Raw genomic sequence first — 19,852 nt, forward strand, 5'->3', positions numbered from 1 at the left:
TAGAAGAGAATTTACCCTGAACAACAGCTATTTTTAGCATTATGTCCATAAAAAACAGCTTCCACAGAGATGATGATGTCCAAGGTTGGTTTGACAGAGAAGACTAGGACCACATTCTCATTAACTCGACTCTTGCACCTTGAAAACTTAACTCATAAATAATTATATGGTGTCAATCAACCCACTTGGGCTTTGTGACAATGGAACCAGTCATAATATTGAGAAAAAAAATCCTTATATTCTTGGTGCATATTTACAATGATTTATCATACAAAAAAATAATTATTAGAAAACAATCAATAGAAAATGGGAAGAGAAAAGGGCAAAAAAGGAAGTGACAAAGATCAGAGAGAGAGAGACAGAGAACTGAAGTAGCGATGTACATGCACCGGAAAGAGATACAAATGCAGTGAAAATTGAAGATAAAGGAAGGGGTACTTATGTCACTTCACACCATGATTTATCTGAAATAGACCCCCAAACTATTGGGGTAGTACCAATTTTGCTCCTAAACTATATATATTTCTTTTTGTTTTGACTGAAATTATTATTATTATTATTATCAATATAACCAACTCTCTTTCTCTCCCCCTCAAACCTTTTAGACTTTTTAACCTTGCGCTGTCGCCTCTCTCTCTCTCTCTCTCTAAAAAAAGAAAAAGAAAAAGAAAAAAAGAAAAGAAAAAAAAGAAAGAAAATTCAACTCTTTTGATTTCTTTCTTTCTTCCTCGCCCAACCGAACAAGAACACGAACCAGAAGCAGAACTAAATCACCAAAATCTCCGATTCATTATATTTTTACTTTTAATTCCGATTTCTTTCTCCTCAATCCCTCTGCCCTGCCCTGCTCTGGTGTGTAAAAAAATAATAATTGAATTTTCTTTAATTTTTTTAAATTATAGAAAATAGCGATTGGACGATCAATTATCGAACTCGAATCCCAATATCAAAACCTTCTTGCTGCGATCTCTTTCTTTCTATTTCAGCTTCAGGTTTGGTTTTTTTTTTTTTTTTTAGGTTTCGAAAATTTGATCGATTCTATTCTGTTCCAATTCGGTACCTAATTCTCTAATTTCTTTAGGGTTATGCTTCCTCACTCTTCGAATTATCTTTTCCCTCTTTCAATCTCCCCTTTTTCCTTCGATTTTTACTCATCAATCAATGATTTTTTTTTGAATTTTTTTCCCAAATTAGTTTCCTTTTATTGATTTTCTGTTTGTTTGTTGCAGTTGGAGAGCATGAGAAGAAGTACAAGTACACTTGGTGGTAAGCTATTGGTGTAAATTTAAAGAGGAAAGGAGATGAATGTGCAAGCGCATCTGTCCGGGCAGGTTTCTAATCAATTACCGCCGCAACAGAATGGGAATCAGCAGATGCAGAATTTAGCAGCATCAGCTAATGCTCCTGCGAATATGTACAGCATTGACCCTGAGCTTCGCCGAGCTCGCAACTATATACACCAAAAAATGTTAGGCTTTGACTTTCCTTATCAGTTTTAAGTCTCCAATTGTTTCGGAAATTTGTCAGTTTGATTGCTATTTCTAGAAGCATCAATACAGTCTACAGCTACATTCCATTTGGTAATGCTTTTCCAAGTGAAGAAAGCTTCAAATTTCACATTGCATTGCCAAACACACACTACATTTTGCTATTTATTGAAGTTGAGAGAAAAATATTTTAGTTATTGATTCTACTTACCACTTTACATTTGCACCCTTGTAATACCTGTTTCCTAGACGGAATATTGAAGGACTGATTTTTTATATTTTTTTAATATGTATTCTCTCTAGATTTGAAATTATAATGCGGCGGCACTCTCAGCCGGTGGATGATACACAGAAACAAAAGTTTAAGGGCATTGCCAAACGCTTAGAAGAGGGTCTATTTAAAGCTGCTCAGACTAAGGTTTTTCTCCTTATCCATTTGATTCTTATTTACGTGTGTATTTGGACTGTTGTTTTTGTGTCCACATATCAAATCTTTAATGGAGATATTATTTTATTCTGCTTTCAGTAAGAAAGGGGATAGATTGATTGCTGAAATCATGTTAACTACTTTAAAAGACTGATTGTTTTTAATCCTCAGAACAGCTTTAAAATGTAAATCACTAAACTAATTCTGTATTTCTTTACAAATTTGCTGGATTTCATTCCTTGATTGTTCTTCAGGGTTTTGTATTTGTTATTTTTTTTTTCAATTTACGCTGCTATCGATTTTGTTTTGTAGGAGGATTATTTGAACCTGAATACCTTAGAGAGTCGTCTGAGTAGTCTGATCAAGCGCTCCTCTACAAATAGCCACAACCAACGGCATCCGCAGCTTGTTAATTCTTCCTCATCCATTGGAACCATGATACCAACTCCTGGTATGTCAAACAGTGGGAATTCGAATATGATGACTTCTTCTGTAGATACCATGATGATTACTTCCAGTGGATGTGATACCATAGCACCTCCAGCTGTCAACACAGGGAGCCTGTTGCCATCTAGTGGCATGCATGGAAGTTCCTTCAGTAGATCAGATGGTAACTTTAAGCCTTGTGGTGCTTTTAATCTTCCCTGTTAATGATCAATTTATTTACTTTGTGACCATGTCACACAATCTATGTTTACAGGAAATCTGTCTAATGGATACCAGCAGTCACCAGCCAATTTTTCCATTAGTTCTGGTGGAAACATGTCATCTATGGGCGTGCCAAGAATGACAAGCCAAATGATTCCAACACCCGGATATAGCAATAACAACAATAATAACCAGTCTTACATGAATGTGGAATCTACTGCTAACAGTGGTGGCTTTTCGACTGCTGACTCTGCTATGGTATCACAGACACAGCAGCCAAAGCAGTACATTGGCGGTCAGAACAGTCGCATACTGCAGAACCTTGGGAGTCAAATGGGTAGCAATATTAGGTCTGGCATGCAGCAGAAATCTTATGGGTTTGCAAATGGTGCCCTAAATGGTGGTATGGGGATGCTTGGGAATAATTTGCCCCTTGTTAATGAGCCTGGTACCTCTGATGGCTATATGACTTCCACACTATATGTGAATTCACCTAAACCATTGCAACAGCAGTTTGATCAACATCAACGTCAACTAATGCAAGGTAATGCCCCTCTCTCCCCTCCATCCTCTCTTTGGAGATTTATCATGTAATAATTAACTTGAGATTTTTTATTTTTTATTTTTTGGAAGAAAGCAATGTCTAACTGCAGATGAATATCTTACCAGGGGATGGATATGGGATGAGTAATGCTGATTCTTTTGGATCTGGCAACATATATGGTGCTATAACATCTGTTGGATCGATGATAAATGCTCAGAATTTGAGTTCTGCAAGCTTGCAGTCTATGTCCAAAACTAACTCTTCTCTTGTAAATAATCAGTCGAATTTGCATGTCGCACCTCAAGCTGGGCATATAAAGCCTGAATCACTTGACCAGTCTGAAAAGATGAATTTCCAGTCTTCACTTCAACAGCAGCAACTTCCGCAACATCCTCACCAGCAGCAACAACTTCAGCAGCAATTTCAACAGCAGCAATTTGCTCAACAGCATCGTTTACAGAAACAGCAAGGTCAGCAGCAACAGCATCTGTTGAACAATGATGCTTTTGGTCAATCCCAGCTCACACCTGATCCTAGCAGTCAAGTGAAGCTTGAGCCTGGAATGGAGCACCATAATGATATTTTGCGCTCACAAACCTCAGAGCAATTCCAAATGTCTGAATTGCAAAACCAATTCCAGCAAAATGTGGTTGGAGACCATTCTAAGAATGCACAAAATCTCAGTCATCCAGCTGGACAGCATGACATGTACTTGTCATTGCCGCAAAATTCACAGCAAATGCAACAGATGTTGCATCCACATCAGTTGGTTTCAGAGTCTCAAAATAATTTTAACAGCCTTTCTGTTGGGACACAATCAGATTCGGCATTTCAGGATCAATGGCATCCACAATCTCAGGACCGGACTTGCGTACCAGGTAGCATGTCACATGAGCAGCATGTCCAAGAGGATTTCCACCAGAGAATATCCGGGCAAGGTGAAGCTCAGCGTAATAATGTGGCTTCAGAAGGATCCATTGTCAGTCAAACAGTACCTCCTAGAAGCACTTCAGAGCTCCAAAATTCAAGTGGTGTCACCTATAGATCTGGAAATGCTAATCGTGACCGGCAATTTAGAAATCAGCAGAAGTGGCTTTTGTTCTTGCGGCATGCCCGGAGATGTCCTGCCCCAGAAGGTCAATGTCCTGACCCTAACTGCACTACTGTCCAAAATTTGTTGAGGCACATGGACAGATGCAAGTCAACTCCATGCCCATATCCTCGATGTCAGCACACCAGGATATTAATTCATCACTTTAGGCACTGCAGAGATGCATGTTGCCCTGTTTGTATTCCTGTTAGAAATTATCTAGAGGCCCAAATAAAGATACAAATGAAGACACGCGCACCTCCAGCCTCAGATTCTGGTTTGCCAAGCAAAGGCACTGATAATGGAGAAAATGCAGCTCGACTGATTTCAAGAACTCCAATTGTTGAAAGCACTGAAGATCTACAACCTTCTCCGAAGCGCATGAAAATAGAGCAATCTTCCCAAACACTTAGACCTGAGAGTGAAGTTTCTGCTGTATCAGCATCTGCAGTCAGTGATGCTCATATAGCCCAGGATGTCCAGCGCCAAGATCACAAACATGGTGATAATAGACTGCCAGTTAAGTCTGAATACATGGAAGTGAAGCTGGAAGTTCCTGCAAGTTCTAGACAAGGAAGTCCTAGTGATAGTGAGATTAAAAGGGACAACATGGATGATGTCAGCAGCCAAATACCTGCAGATGAATCCATGGTACATGATGAGCCTGCCCGTTTAGCCAAGCAGGAGAGTCTTAAAGTTGAGAAAGAAACTGATCCACTTAAGCAAGAAAATGCTACAAAGCCTCCTGAAAATCCAGCTGGAACCAAGTCTGGGAAGCCAAAAATAAAGGGCGTATCATTGACTGAACTGTTTACACCTGAACAAGTGAGGGAGCATATAATAGGCCTCAGGCAGTGGGTTGGCCAGGTAAGATTATGCATCTGACTTTTATGCTTCTCCTTAGTTCATTTACTTTACAGTTTTCTGTATGTTGTAAAAACAATTGTGAAAATATCTGCCTGCAATTTTCTCAAACATCATCATTAGATGATCTCTAGAGGAAGTAAGGCTTGTCCTGTCATGGTGTGTAATTTCTGCTCAACCATGAAGCTAGAAGTTACTTTGACATACACTACCTGTACTATATTTTATGGTGTATTTAAATATTCAGACTTTTAGCCTGTCCTCCCATTTTGTCAACTGAAACTGTACTGTTTTGGAATGTTTGGTTCTGATTGCTGTTGAGATCTTAGTTTCACTTATGTGTGTATGTTCATAGTGAATGAGTCTTAAGCTCCTTGTATTTATATGATGTGCTAGCTTTATGACTTTCTTGTTTGCTGCTTAATGTGCTACTGACCTTCCTTTGTCCACAGGCTCATCATGAAAGAACATTTGATCTTACTTACAGGCTTTTATTGCTGTTAGTAATGATGCAGTTCTCTTTTGCATGCACATGGGGTTTTAAAATTACCATCTGTTCTGTGCATAGTAAATATATTGGTTGGATGATAGTAGTTTTTGTTTCTGTTTTTCCACTTTGCTTTGTACAGAGTAAGGCAAAGGCAGAAAAGAACCAAGCAATGGAGCATTCAATGAGTGAGAACTCTTGTCAATTGTGTGCAGTTGAAAAGCTTACTTTTGAACCACCGCCAATATACTGTACACCCTGTGGTGCTCGCATTAAGCGGAATGCAATGTATTATACCATGGGAGCTGGTGATACACGGCACTTTTTCTGTATTCCATGCTATAACGAGGCTCGTGGGGATACTATTGTTGCTGACGGGACTACTATTCTAAAGGCAAGACTCGAGAAGAAGAGAAATGACGAGGAGACTGAAGAATGGGTGTGTTTGTCTGTGGTCTTGTATTTGTCCTTCTGCTACTTGGCACTCTCAAATAATCACTTACAATTTACTCTTTCATGCTTGTGCAGTGGGTTCAATGTGACAAATGTGAAGCTTGGCAACACCAAATATGTGCATTATTTAATGGTCGAAGGAATGATGGTGGGCAAGCTGAATATACTTGCCCTAATTGCTACATAGCAGAGGTTGAAAGAGGAGAGCGCAAGCCCTTACCACAAAGTGCGGTTCTGGGGGCTAAGGATTTGCCTAGAACAATACTTAGTGATCATATAGAGCAGAGGTTATTTAGGAAACTGAAGCAGGAAAGACAGGATAGGGCCAAGATGCACGGGAAAAGTTTTGATGACGTGAGTTACATATCATTCTGTGGCCTGTGTTCTTCTGGTTGATTTTTAAAATCTAGAGTTTATTTTTATTCTGCTAACATATGGACTGGTAATGATGAAAATATGCTTGCAATGCAGGTTATATGGAAAGGAGTTTTACTTTTATATAGTATATGCTTATGAAATTGACATGGTTTAGAGTTTGTTAAAATTTTTATTTGAGTTCCTATGCTTTAATTTTATACGAATTCCTATTCTCTTAAAAAAAGACCAATCAAGTACACTTGTTCTGACAATATCCTGTATAAGAGTATTTGGACAATGGCACATCAAATGTGTTTCTGGAGTAAATGTATCTGATTGATTGAATCTCTTAAAAATATAGGAACTCAGAAGGGAAAAAAAATGAAGTATAAGAATTCTAATAGAAATTCTACTGAAACATAGGTGCTAAGTCTGTGATTTTCTCTAGAATAAAGCCCCTATTCCAGGACTAACAAATACTATGGGAAATAGTATGATCTGAAATTGTCTGGCAATTGACTACACGAGCTCTTTTTTTGTGACATTGACACAAGTTTCTATGTAGCTGATGTCATTATTAATTTGTAAGAACAATTAGTTTCCAGAAATACCATCTGGTTGTTTCAATGTGTGGCTGTGTCTCTGATCCTGTTGCGAGTATATTTAGTTGCCAGACATTCTTGCTCTTTGTTTAAAACTTTAGATGAGTGTTCCCACAACAGCACATTTTTGACTGTTAAATAGATCACCACTCTGGTAAATGTCTACTTTTGCTTACTTGAAGACTTGAGTTTGTCCTAGGTGCTTGAAAATTAGAGCATCAATGCATGTTAATTGGCACAATCTAATCTCTTTAAAAATCTATGTTTTAGGTTCCTGGAGCGGAATCACTTGTAGTTCGAGTAGTTTCATCAGTTGACAAAAAGTTGGAAGTGAAGCAGCGTTTTCTTGAGATATTTCGGGAGGAGAATTATCCAACTGAATTCCCGTACAAGTCTAAGGTTTGCAGGATACCACGTTTGAGACACACACTTAAGCTTTTGAAAAGCTCTGGGTGCTAAGTATTTCAGAAATAATTCACTGGAATTTTTTCTTTCAGGTTGTTTTGTTATTTCAGAAGATTGAAGGTGTTGAGGTATGCCTATTTGGCATGTATGTTCAGGAATTCGGATCAGAAGCTCAGTTTCCAAATCAGCGCCGTGTCTATCTTTCTTATCTAGATTCTGTGAAGTACTTCAGACCTGAGATTAAAGCAGTGACAGGAGAGGCTCTTCGTACATTTGTTTACCATGAAATTTTGGTTAGCTTCAAATACTTATCTATCTTCTTTGCAAATGATCCAAGAATGTGAACAATTCATTTGGTTAGGAATTGTAATTGGAGTTTTTGGCAATTATACCTATTTTATTCTGCAGATTGGATACCTTGAATACTGCAAGAAAAGGGGTTTTACAAGCTGCTATATATGGGCTTGCCCTCCTTTGAAGGGTGAGGATTATATATTGTATTGCCATCCAGAAATCCAGAAAACACCAAAATCTGACAAGCTCCGGGAATGGTGAGCAAAAAAAAACTTCCAAGGAGAGATTCATAGGTTGCTTTACTTTTTTCCTCTCTAACTTTATAATGTGCTTCATTGAATGTCTTTTGGTTTCCAGGTATCTTGCAATGTTACGAAAAGCTGCTAAGGAAAATATTGTTGCTGACCTCATTAATTTGTATGACCATTTCTTCATATCTAGTGGTGAATCTAAGGCAAAGGTCACAGCAGCTAGGCTGCCCTACTTTGATGGGGATTATTGGCCTGGTGCCGCTGAGGATTTAATTTATCAGCTTAATCAAGAAGAAGATGGGAGAAAACAAAATAAGAAGGGAACTACCAAAAAGACCATTACAAAAAGGGCCCTAAAAGCATCTGGCCAGGCAGATCTTTTTGGTAATGCATCAAAGGATCTGCTACTGATGCATAAAGTAATTCCTATCCCCTATTTCTTACAGCTTAACATTGTTTGCCAATCAGATGCTGTTTATCATGATGTTGTTATTTGTGTTACTGTGCAATTTCTGCCACCAGAACCTTGGAGCTTGTTATGATGTCTTCATATTAAGCAGTTATAATTGATTTTCTTCTTACAAAAATATATCTCTCCAGCTTGGTGAGACAATTTGCCCGATGAAGGAAGACTTTATCATGGTTCATTTACAGCATTGCTGTTCGCATTGCTGTAATCTAATGGTATCGGGCACCCGTTGGGTTTGCAAGCAGTGCAAAAACTTTCAGATTTGTGACAAGTAAGAAGCTTTAATCTTCACCAGTATTGCTGTTTAGTGAAAATTTTATGTAACCTGAACATCTGTATTCACTAGCTATTGTAACCTTAACATTGTGTAACAGTAAACGAGAATGAATGGTAATTACTTGGGTGAATAAATGCAGAATTACAATAGCATTATTTCCTTATAAGCTCTATATATGTGTACAAGCTATTTAAGGCCTTAGTAAACAACCATTATTTGACAGGTAGTACAAAACAGATTTCAAAATCTACGAAGTGTTTTTTTTGTGTGGGTTACAATAGAACAAGCAGGTGTTAGTCTTGTTTCAATTGATGGCTCTTGAAAAGGTGCTTTACATTTCCTTAACTCTTGTGATGATTTTTAAAATTTTGGTTTCTGTGCTTGTATTTCCTTAGGTGTTATGAAGCAGAACAGAAACGTGAAGAAAGAGAGCGGCATCCTATCAACCAAAGGGAAAAGCATGCACTCTATCCTGTAAGTTGCTTGGTCCTAGGAACACTTCTATCTAATTTAGATTAAAATGTCATTACTTTGAAATCCTGTATGGGTTCTGAGCAGAAGTCTTTTCCTTTTCTTTGAATATAAAATAACACTGCTAAATTCTGCAGGATGAAATCACTGATGTACCTGTTGACACAAAGGATAAAGATGAAATTCTTGAAAGTGAGTTTTTTGACACAAGACAGGCATTTTTGAGTCTTTGCCAAGGAAACCATTATCAATATGACACTTTACGCCGGGCTAAACATTCCTCAATGATGGTCCTTTACCATCTTCATAATCCAACTGCTCCTGCATTTGTGACAACGTGCAATATATGCCATCTTGACATCGAAACGGGTCAAGGTTGGCGTTGTGAGGTTTGCCCTGATTATGATGTATGCAATTCTTGTTATCAAAAGGATGGGGGTATGGATCATCCTCATAAGTTGACGAATCATCCATCCTTGGCTGAGCGCGATGCACAGAACAAAGAAGCTAGGCAATTGAGGGTTCTGCAGGTACAAAACCTTTTTTTATAGTCTTTAGAGTTCTGACTCGTATCTTGAAAATACAGCTGCTTGTTCTTGGTAAACGGTTCTTCGTTTGTTAATTTGTTATATATGAAGAGCTGTGAACCAGTTGCTTTACTTAATCTTATGGAATAAGCAGTGGAAGATGTTGTGAAGTATTTGTCAATTGGCATGTACCTAGTTACAAGTGATTGCAATTTCTCTAAACAAATTCAGTGTACTTCCCTGACCCCATCAAATGATCTATACTATTCACAACCAGAAGAATCTGAACAATCTGACTTCATTTATGTGTTGTGAGATTTTCTATCACAAATGATTTTGTGGAATATAGATGTTATGGTGCTGATAATTACACTATGTTGAAGAATGAATGTTAGGATTGACTACTGTGAAACTTAACTTGATGATCCAACACTCCATGATATTTTCATCTGCCAATGTACTGAGTCATTTTTCTGCTAAAATCTTCATGTCCTATAGTGCCTGATGTAATTGTTTATTTGACATTGCAGCTAAGGAAAATGCTTGATCTTCTGGTGCATGCTTCGCAATGCCGCTCTCCACATTGCCAATATCCTAACTGTCGCAAGGTGAAAGGTCTTTTCCGTCATGGGATACAATGCAAAACTCGTGCATCTGGGGGCTGTGTTCTGTGTAAAAAGATGTGGTATCTCCTTCAACTTCATGCTCGGGCTTGCAAAGAATCAGAGTGCCATGTTCCACGCTGCAGGTTTATGCATCAACCTTATCTTAAAATCTACAACTTCCTTGGGGGAATATTATATTATAAATTCTCATAAATGTATGTATGTATGTATATTTGTCCAGGGATCTGAAAGAACATTTGAGGAGACTTCAGCAGCAGTCTGATTCACGACGAAGGGCTGCTGTGATGGAGATGATGAGGCAGAGAGCTGCTGAGGTTGCTGGCAATTCTGGGTAACCTTTTCTGTATATAATATGGTTGTTTTTGAAGAGAAGGGGACAATAGATATGTGCTGCTCTGAGGTGTCACACAGCTTGAAATGAGGAAGTGAGAGAGTTAAACTTCCTCCGATATTGGTTGTTGGTTCAGAAGGGGAAAAATATACAATAGCACGACATATTGGTTTAGCATCACAGCTGTTAGGGAATGATTCTTTTATTCATGCGTGGGGTGACTTGCTTTACGTTTCCCTGTTGAAGAAAGCGAGTGAAATTCATTGACAGAAAGCTTTCCCAGTTCAGCAGCAGCAGCAGCAGCAGCTAACTATTTCCCTGAGTCAGAATATATAGGAGTACTGATGTGATGTGTGTTAGTCATTGGCCCATTTTGGTGATTCTTTTATTTTATTATCTTTGTATTTTGTTTAAAATGCCATTCTCGGTGGCGGCGACTGTACCATGTAATTGTTCTAATCTGTTTAAAATGATGTTCTTACGAAGGAGTGTGGGTGGGGAAAAAGGCAGAGGAGGAGATTAGTTTCAATTTCTTCTCTTCTCTTCTTCTTCTTCGCCTCGACCCACACCCTGTTAAGTTTCCCCCTTCAGAGTTGAGAGCTCAGATACTTGACCACCCTTTTTGTAGAACGTCATGTTATTTAAAGATGTTGAAATAAGTAGAATTCTCCAAATTTGTACCAATTCGTTATATATAGATATATATACATATTATATTTATGTATTAATGTATTCTCAAGAGCAGAGTGAAAACATTTTAATTTATTGGGATTAGTAGCTGCTGCTAGAAATGAAAGGTACACGGATTCATTTCACTAATTCTAATCAAGGCCACAGGAGGAAATTTGATAAAGAAAAATGAGGTCAGTATTCAAAAAAAAAAAAAAAGAAAGAATGAGAGGAAAATGGGATGTGAACGTGGCAGGTTTGGTGGCTCTAATTGCAGCTGTCGGAAAAACCTCAAATAATATTATGTGGTCTCCATTTTTTCTTTCTTTTTATCATTTATTTGCCCTTATGATTTTGATCTCTCAAGCCTCAAACATGAAACACCAACCAACCATTTTTTTCCCCTTTTGTTTTTCCTGGTTTTTGTAATCTTTCTTGTCACAATTATCCACTCATAAATTCAATTTCTGCATATATGCATATAATTAAGTATTTTTTTCTAAGTTGTCAGAAGAAAACGAACAGTTGTCCGAGTTCTGCCATAGACAGAAGAGGAGTATATTGCATGTTGAAGAGACTTGGATAATCATTTGTTGATTATATCATAAACCAAATTTAGTCAGTAATAATTAATCAGTGGTAGCAAGAATTTACAGAAAAGATGAGAGCAGCAGCAGCAGCAGCAAGTGCAAGTGTGACTCCAACGACAAATGCGAGTGTCAGTTTGACGAACAGCAATCACTTCAACTTCACCTCACACCGCAAGATTTACACATCTCTCCCTATCTCAACAGTGAAGAACAGCCACAAGAAGAGCACATTAGTTGTGGTGAGAGCAATCAAGGACAGGAAGGAGACGGAGACGGAGACAGAGAATATGAAAGAATATAACAAGGAAAGCACAACAAAGCAGCAGCAACCACTGAATTTAGAGGATGTAAACCCTGTTGGACTTGGAAGGAAGTCAAGGCAGATATTCGATGAGGTGTGGAGAAAGTTCTCAGGGTTGGGACAGATATCAAGAACAACACGTGCAGATGACAAGGAAGCTCTTGATGCATTGCTCATCAGGGAGGGTCCCATGTGTGAGTTTGCTATCCCTGGTGCCCAGAACACCACTGTTCTTGTTGTTGGTGCCACCAGTCGCATTGGCCGCATTGTTGTTAGGAAACTTATGCTCAGGGGTTACACTGTTAAGGTCTTTCTTCTCCCTCCCCCTTATTATTGGGGTTAATATTCTTGATTCCTTAATTCTTAGTATATTAATTAATTAATTAATGCAGGCTTTGGTGAGGAAGGCAGATGAGGAAGTTGTGAACATGCTTCCCAGGTCAGTGGAGATCATGATAGGGGATGTGGGAGATCCCTCAACCCTTAAGACAGCGGTGGTGGGCTGCAACAAAATCATATATTGTGCCACTGCTCGTTCTTCCATCACTGGAGATCTTTTCAGAGTTGATCACCAAGGGGTTTCTAATCTCACCAAAGCCCTTCAGGTAGTGTCTCACATTCATTTTCAGCTGAATCAAACCTCCCTTGTCATGTCTTTGAGTAATTATACATTACAAAATTGCAGGACTACAACAACAAACTAGCTCAACTACGAGCCGGAAAAAGCAGCAAAAGCAAGCTCTTGCTTGCAAAGTTCAAATCCGCAGATTCATTGAATGGCTGGGAAGTTCGTCAAGGAACTTACTTCCAGGATGCAGTTGCTTCGAAGTATGATGCAGGAATGGATGCTAAATTTGAGTTCACCGAGGCCGGAGATGCAGTTTTCTCAGGTGAAATATGTGCTAGCATAACTGAGAGAGACAGCATTTACATTGACGTTTAGTAAAGTTTTGTATATACAACTGCTAAATGTTCTATGCATGCTTTCTTTTACTCTGTTATTCATCTCGCCTATAGGGTATGTTTTCACTAGGGGAGGCTATGTTGAATTGTCAAAAAAGCTATCACTTCCTTTGGGTTATACTCTTGACAGGTACGTGATACATAAAGATCAATAGCTCCTTATATCACTAGAAGCTGGATGTTAATAGATTTCCTGTTGGCTTATTCTTTTGCATCCACCTTGAATGCTTATCACACTCCTAAAATAAAATTTTCCTTGGGGTTAGGTATGAAGGTCTAGTGCTCTCTGTTGGTGGAAATGGAAGATCTTATGTTTTGATACTCGAAGCTGGTCCTTCAGCTGACACAACTCAAAGCAAATTGTATTTTGCAAGAATTAGCACCAAAGTAGGATTTTGTAGGGTGAGCATCTCTGATACCTTTCTTTTAGTGCTATACAGATCCAGATTCCAATTTCTTCTTTTAACAGCTTCTGTTTTGTGTAAATGGCAGGTAAGAGTGCCATTTTCTGCCTTCCGCCCTGTAAAACCAGATGATCTGCCATTGGACCCATTTCTTGTACACACAATGACCATCCGCTTTGAGCCCCGAAGACAGGTTTGTCTATCAGTGAATTGTCATAAAAATACTATGAGATTTCAGCATTCATTTGCTTTCAATGGTTGTGAGATGATTGGTTTTTTTTATTTGCCTTGGGTCTTTATATCTCAATTCTTATTTGAATTTGGCTTAATTGATTGGGATGAGATGCCACTCATTGTTAAGATTGCCCCAAATTGGATAAAATACAGTTAAAGCAACTACGTGACAAGATTTAATCACATGAAAATCACTTTTCCATGGAGGAGAATTCTTCATTTTTAAAGTTCTTCTGGAAACGTGCTGAAATCCTTAACTGGATCCACAATTTCCAATTTTCCATTGTGGTTGTCACTACATAATTTGTTAAGAAGTTGCTTGAGAATTTGGTCTAAAAGCTTAAGTTATAGGTCAGCAGATCCATACATACTTCATGCACGATAAGTACATGTTGGTAATGTAAGGCATCTTAGCTAGTTATGGCTTCCTTTTCAAGGTAACATGTATTTTCTTGATGTGATTGCTTATCTGTATTACTGTTTGAAGCATTGTTTGTCACTATAATTTGGTTTTGCCATTAGGATTATTTTTTATAGTGAATTTGCTAGTTTGTCTATTTTCTTTCAAGAAATGGAACTTTGCATTTTAGTTTTTCTATTTTTTTGCGTGAATGAAAAATTGGATTTTCCAGAAAAGATGTGGTCTAAAGGATTTTTTTTATGATGTGCTTTACAAGCATGGACCTCGTGGAGTTGCATTTTTGTTTTGGTCCAGCTACGCTGATTCTATTCAATATTCTTGCTACAGAGACCTGTTGAAGCACCTGCAGGAGCGAAGCAAGACCTGAGAAGCTTTAAGCTTATATTGGAATACATAAAAGCTTTACCTGTAAGTGCTCTGCTACTGCTGCTCAAAAAAACATATAGATAATCTTTTCTGTTCTAAGAGTTATATTTGGAAACTAGAAGTTTTCCTGTTTATTAAGACTATTATGAATGGTATGCAGACTGGGCAAGAAACAGACTTTGTCTTGGTCTCATGTACAGGATTAGGAGTGGAACCCACAAGAAGGGAACAAGTTCTGAAGGCCAAGAGGGTTAGCACCATTTTCTGATTTTGTCCTTTCTTTTTATTTTCTTGCCTAGTCACATTTGTGGTCAAACATTTTCCAGGCCGGGGAAGACTCGCTGAGGAGATCAGGACTTGGATACACAATCATTCGCCCTGGTCCCCTACAGGTAATTATTGTTCTTGTCTACAGAATTCTAACATTAATTAGCCATACAGCAGTGGATGACTGACCTCTTTTAAGATCAACATTAGTGCTTACAAGCATTGCTATTTTTTTTTGTCTTGACTAGCATGGTGTTGATATCCAACAAACTCATATCTTAATAGCATTTGGTTTCTGAGAGGAGAAACTGTTATAGAATTTGTGACACCAGCATGTCATTGTGTACATAGAAAGACACAAGTTCGATTGCTGCTTTTCTGTGTTGTAAACTGATCTGAAGAAATCATTTTTGTCAATAGCAGCTTCTAATTAGTATCTCCAAGTGTCATTGCAGTCTTGTTTTGATGTCTTGCCTAAAGTTGTCCTAGATAAATCTCAATGGACAACTGGTAGTTGTAGATGTAAATTCTTTAATGTATAGTTATTCGAGTTGCTTTATCTCTAGCAAATTAGATGTTTGAACAGTCCAAGCCCAGCCCCAACATGGAAAACATAATGAAAGCTTGCTTTTCGCAGGAGGAGCCAGGTGGTCAACGTGCACTAATATTTGATCAAGGAAATAGGATTTCTCAGGTTAGAACTAATTATTCTTCAGCATAGAAGAGGACATTATTGAACTTAATTCAATATCCTAATATTTTTTCTTAAATTAGGGAATTAGTTGTGCTGATGTGGCTGATATCTGCGTGAAGGCATTGCACGATTCGACTGCAAGAAACAAGAGCTTTGATGTGGGTAACATTCAGTTTAGGTTTGAGATTAGCTAAAGTTAGATGGAAGACTGAATTTTGATTGTGCAGGTCTGTTACGAATACGTTGCTGAGCAAGGGAGGGAGCTCTATGAACTTGTAAGGAACATACAAATATAATAGCTTTTTAATGCAAAAGAATAAAATTATCATATATATATATATATGATAGTTTTATTCTTTTGCATTAAAAAGCTATATATATATATATATATATATATATATATATATATATTCGTAGGCTTGGATAGAATTTAACACACTACAATATGTATTTCTTGTGCAGGTGGCGCATTTACCTGACAAAGCAAACAACTATTTGACACCAGCACTATCTGTTTTGGAGAAGAACACTTGACTGACTATGCTTCATGCAAGGAAATATCATACTCTCTGCTACCGCCCTCGGAGAAATTTTTTCTTGTTCGACCTCTGTTTACTTGCAATAAAAACATATTCGTCCTGTTTCCTTTGCTATGATTCGTGTCCATTGTATAGTTTTCATAGTGTATATTGGTGTATAGCCTCGGAAGATATAGTAAACTGTATATTTCAGTGCAAGCTGATGATCTTGATTGAAAAAGAAAAGGCAATGCACAACATGGTTCGTTTGATGGGTAGGGTAGACAGTGTACAAAATAAACTTTCCGATCGCCCTTTTGTTTTCTTTGACAGAATCATTGATAACTCAGATTTGTTACATTTGGTCAAAGCAAGCTTTTCCTCTGCAAGTAAATAGTTTGCCGAGGGAGGGGGTGGCATTTAACTGGGTAGAGCAGGCATGGCCTCGTTTCTGTACTCAATGAAAACACAAAAAAACTTAAATCGGCTGGTAAGCCTAGTGAAATTGAGCAAGAACTTCCGATCATGTATATTCTGCATCCATATTATGAAATTGAAATTGGATTAATTCAAGTTGTTTAATGCTGTCTCATGTCTCTAGTCTTTCTTTGCATGACTTTTAGCTAACAAGACACAAAATAGACAAGTGGGATTAATGGTAGTAGGATCAGTGACATCTCCAAGCCACAGAAATTTTGACGGGTGGAAACGACAGGGACACGGGATTGGTGTCCAGAGAGGAACCCCACATCGGTTAGGAGCACCTAGCCAAGCCAACACCATCTTGTATTGTAATTGGAAGTTGTAGAAAAGGAGAATTTGAGACAGCTTGGCTTGGAACTGGGTGGTCTCTTTAATTAGGATGCTTCATCAAATTTTAAAGCCATTAAAAAAAAAAATGAAGCAAACCTAACTGCATGTGCATCAAGATCAGTAGCTAGCTAGTTAGCATAATGCTAATTTATGCCGCAAGTCCACCTGTTTTTAGTAAATCAAGCACTTTACGATATATTCTTGCAGTGGCGGAGCAACAAGAAAACAAAAAGGGGAATTGCCATCTTAAATTTTTTTTTAATATTTTCTATATTAAAATATTAAAATATTAATTTAGTGAATTTTTAAACGGAAAAAAAGTTATTATTATTTATTAATGTTGACTTATTGCCTTAATTTTTTTCCTTTTTCCCTTTTTTTTTTTAACTTTCCTCGACTAACAAAGAGGTTTTTTTGTTCTTTTCATGAGCTGTCGTTCCATGCCTCTTTCATATGCAAATTTTTCATTAAGTATAATTAAGCAATTAATCTTTTTTGCTTTTTGCTTTATGTTTTAGATAAATTTTCTTCATCTTTTCTATTTATTTTATTGTCTAATTTTAGTTTTATTTTTTTATAATTAGATATTAAAAACATTAGGGTTTATGATAATTTAGGGGTTTTGATATGAATATGTTCAAAATAAATGTTTAAATCTACTAATTTAATCTATTAAGTGTTTCTTTTCTTATTATAAAGGAATAAATTAATATTCATGCAAAACCACTATTGTTGGCATCTCTTGCATTGATAGAGTAGTTTATTGAAATTTATTTTCACATGATTTGTTTGTAAGTAAAATATCAAGTAGAAAGCATGATTTTCAAGCATTGTTCCTCTTACACATACACTAGGCATTGTTCATCAATTAAATGTCTAGAAATGATTAAGTATAATTTAATCAACATACTTATTATATGTATATAGATATGAATTGAAATAGGTTTTGATTTTGATGAATCGATGTGTATTTTGCTATGAATTTCATATGGAAGATTTAGAATTATTGTGTAACTCAACTGACTTTTGTTTAACAGTGAATTATTGTGTAATTGTGTTAATTATTATGTAGACATTAATGATGATAAAAAAAACCCAACAGGTTCATATTAAATTAACATGTCACTAGACAAGTATTTCAAGTGTAAATTCTTTGAGGATGAAGAGTCAATCAAAGCTTCAAGTCATGTAACTCAATCAAGTTCAAAGAAAAGTCATATTGAAATCAACCTCGACACTCTAGCTCCTTGCTGACCCTGGCTTAAGAAGACCAATTTATGAATACCATATAAATGATAGGGATGCAATCCAAAGAGCTTATCTTCAAAAAAGGTCTTGTCAACCTTCACACTGTGATTTTCCTCAAAACAAATTTGGGAATATATTAACACTACGACGCTTTAATCCGGCTTGGTTTGGTGTATACCCAACATGGTTAGATTACAATATAGCCAAATATGCTGCCTTTTGTTGTATTGTTACCTCTTCAAGTCAATAAGGGGTGTTGATTCGTTTATGGGTGATGGGTTTTCAAATTGGGAAAAGAAGGAAAGATTTAATCTTCATATTAGAAAGTCTAATAGTAGTCACAATGCAGCTCAGATAAAATGTGAGAGTTTGATGAATGAAAAACAAAGTATTATGACTTTGTTATCTGAGTAGATAATAAAGAGTTAAAGTGATTATCAAACTCGATTGAATGCTTCAATAGTGTGCTCATTTTTTGTTGCACCAAGGACTTCCATTTCATGGCCATGATGAATGTGAATGTTCAAGCAACCAAGAAAATTATCTAGAGCTCTTGCATTTCCTTTCCAGAAATAATAAAGCTATTAAAAGAGTTACTTTCAGTGAAGCTTCTAGACATAACAAATTGACTTCTCCAGATATTCAAAAAGACATTACTCAAGTTGTTGTAGAGGAGATTACAAATGTGATTATCAAAAATTTAGGTGACTCATTATTTTCAATTTTAATTGATGAGTTACGTGACATATCAATCAAGGAACAAATGGCAGTTGTTTTACAATATGTAGACCACAATGGACATATAATTAAACGTTTTCTTAGCATTCAACATGCGTCAGATACAACTGCTAATTCACTCAAGGCAGCTATTGAAACTTTGTTTTCTAAACATGGGCTAAGCATATTAAGATGGCGTGGTCAGCGATATGATAGAGCTAATAACATGCGAGGTGAATTCAATGGCTTGAAAGCACTTATTCTAAATAACAATCCAAATGCATATTATGTACATTGTTTTGCTCACAAACTTTAATTAACTCTTGTGGTTGTTACAAATAAGCATAATGAAGTTGAAGATGTCTTCAATTTTATTTCTAGCATTATAAACATAGTTGGAGCATCATGTAAAAGGATGGAGGTAATTAGAGAAAAACAATATGCTATAATTATTGAAGGACTTGAAAATAGAGAGATTTCTAGTGGACAAGGCCTGAATCAAGAAACTTCTCTTAGAAGGTATAGTGTTACCCGTTGGGGTTCCCACTATGTTACAATTATTCTTCTACTTGCAATGTTTTCATCAGTTCTTGATGTGCTTAAGATTATAAGGGAGGATAGAATGAACTCATAATAGAGAACAGAAGCAATCATTTTAACAGGTATTATGGAATCATTTAATTTTGAGTCCATGCTTCATTGTTTGAGAAGGATACTAGCAGTTACTAATGAGTTCTCACAAGCATTACAAAGAAAAGATCAAGACATAGAAAATGCTATGAGTTTATTGAAAACATCAAAGGAACGATTCAAAATGATGAGAGAGAATGATTGAGAATCTTTACTGGAAGAAGTGTCATCTTTTTGCGTCAAACATGATATTGATATTCTAAACATGGATGATGAGTACAAGCTTCGTGGGCGTTCAAGGCAAAAATCTAAAGGGATTACAAACCTACACCATTTCCATTATGAATTGTTTAACAATATCATTGACATGCAACTTACTGAGTTGGATGATCGTTTTACTGAGACGA

At 36.9% G+C, this 19,852-nt stretch overlaps 2 protein-coding genes across 3 annotated transcripts; both read left to right on the forward strand.

Moving 5' to 3' along the window:
- Positions 1-578: 578 nt before the first annotated feature.
- Positions 579-11,294, forward strand: LOC133681453 (histone acetyltransferase HAC1-like). Of its 2 annotated transcripts, none has more exons than XM_062104503.1 (17): positions 579-992; positions 1,230-1,468; positions 1,791-1,905; positions 2,227-2,524; positions 2,615-3,106; positions 3,232-5,063; positions 5,690-5,986; positions 6,076-6,354; positions 7,230-7,358; positions 7,457-7,657; positions 7,773-7,915; positions 8,016-8,328; positions 8,510-8,649; positions 9,051-9,129; positions 9,264-9,656; positions 10,184-10,401; positions 10,500-11,294. In XM_062104503.1, the coding sequence occupies exons 2-17, from the start codon at positions 1,302-1,304 to the stop codon at positions 10,612-10,614; spliced, it is 5,211 nt and encodes a 1,736-aa protein (XP_061960487.1). In that variant the 5' UTR covers positions 579-992; positions 1,230-1,301; the 3' UTR covers positions 10,615-11,294. The 2 variants fall into 2 exon arrangements, with proteins under 2 accessions (XP_061960487.1, XP_061960488.1); XM_062104504.1 differs by having other exon boundaries at positions 579-852.
- A 399-nt stretch (positions 11,295-11,693) lies between these two features.
- LOC133681456 (protein HIGH CHLOROPHYLL FLUORESCENCE PHENOTYPE 173, chloroplastic-like) lies at positions 11,694-16,315 on the forward strand. Its single transcript, XM_062104505.1, has 13 exons — positions 11,694-12,477; positions 12,563-12,775; positions 12,856-13,060; positions 13,188-13,263; positions 13,400-13,535; positions 13,626-13,730; positions 14,520-14,600; positions 14,719-14,808; positions 14,885-14,950; positions 15,463-15,519; positions 15,600-15,677; positions 15,747-15,794; positions 15,982-16,315. Exons 1-13 carry the CDS (start codon positions 11,941-11,943, stop codon positions 16,051-16,053), a joined length of 1,764 nt encoding a protein of 587 aa, XP_061960489.1. The 5' UTR covers positions 11,694-11,940; the 3' UTR covers positions 16,054-16,315.
- Positions 16,316-19,852: the final 3,537 nt, after the last annotated feature.

The sequence above is a fragment of the Populus nigra genome, chromosome 2, assembly GCF_951802175.1.
Source record: "Populus nigra chromosome 2, ddPopNigr1.1, whole genome shotgun sequence".
Taxonomy (NCBI): Eukaryota; Viridiplantae; Streptophyta; class Magnoliopsida; order Malpighiales; family Salicaceae; genus Populus; species Populus nigra.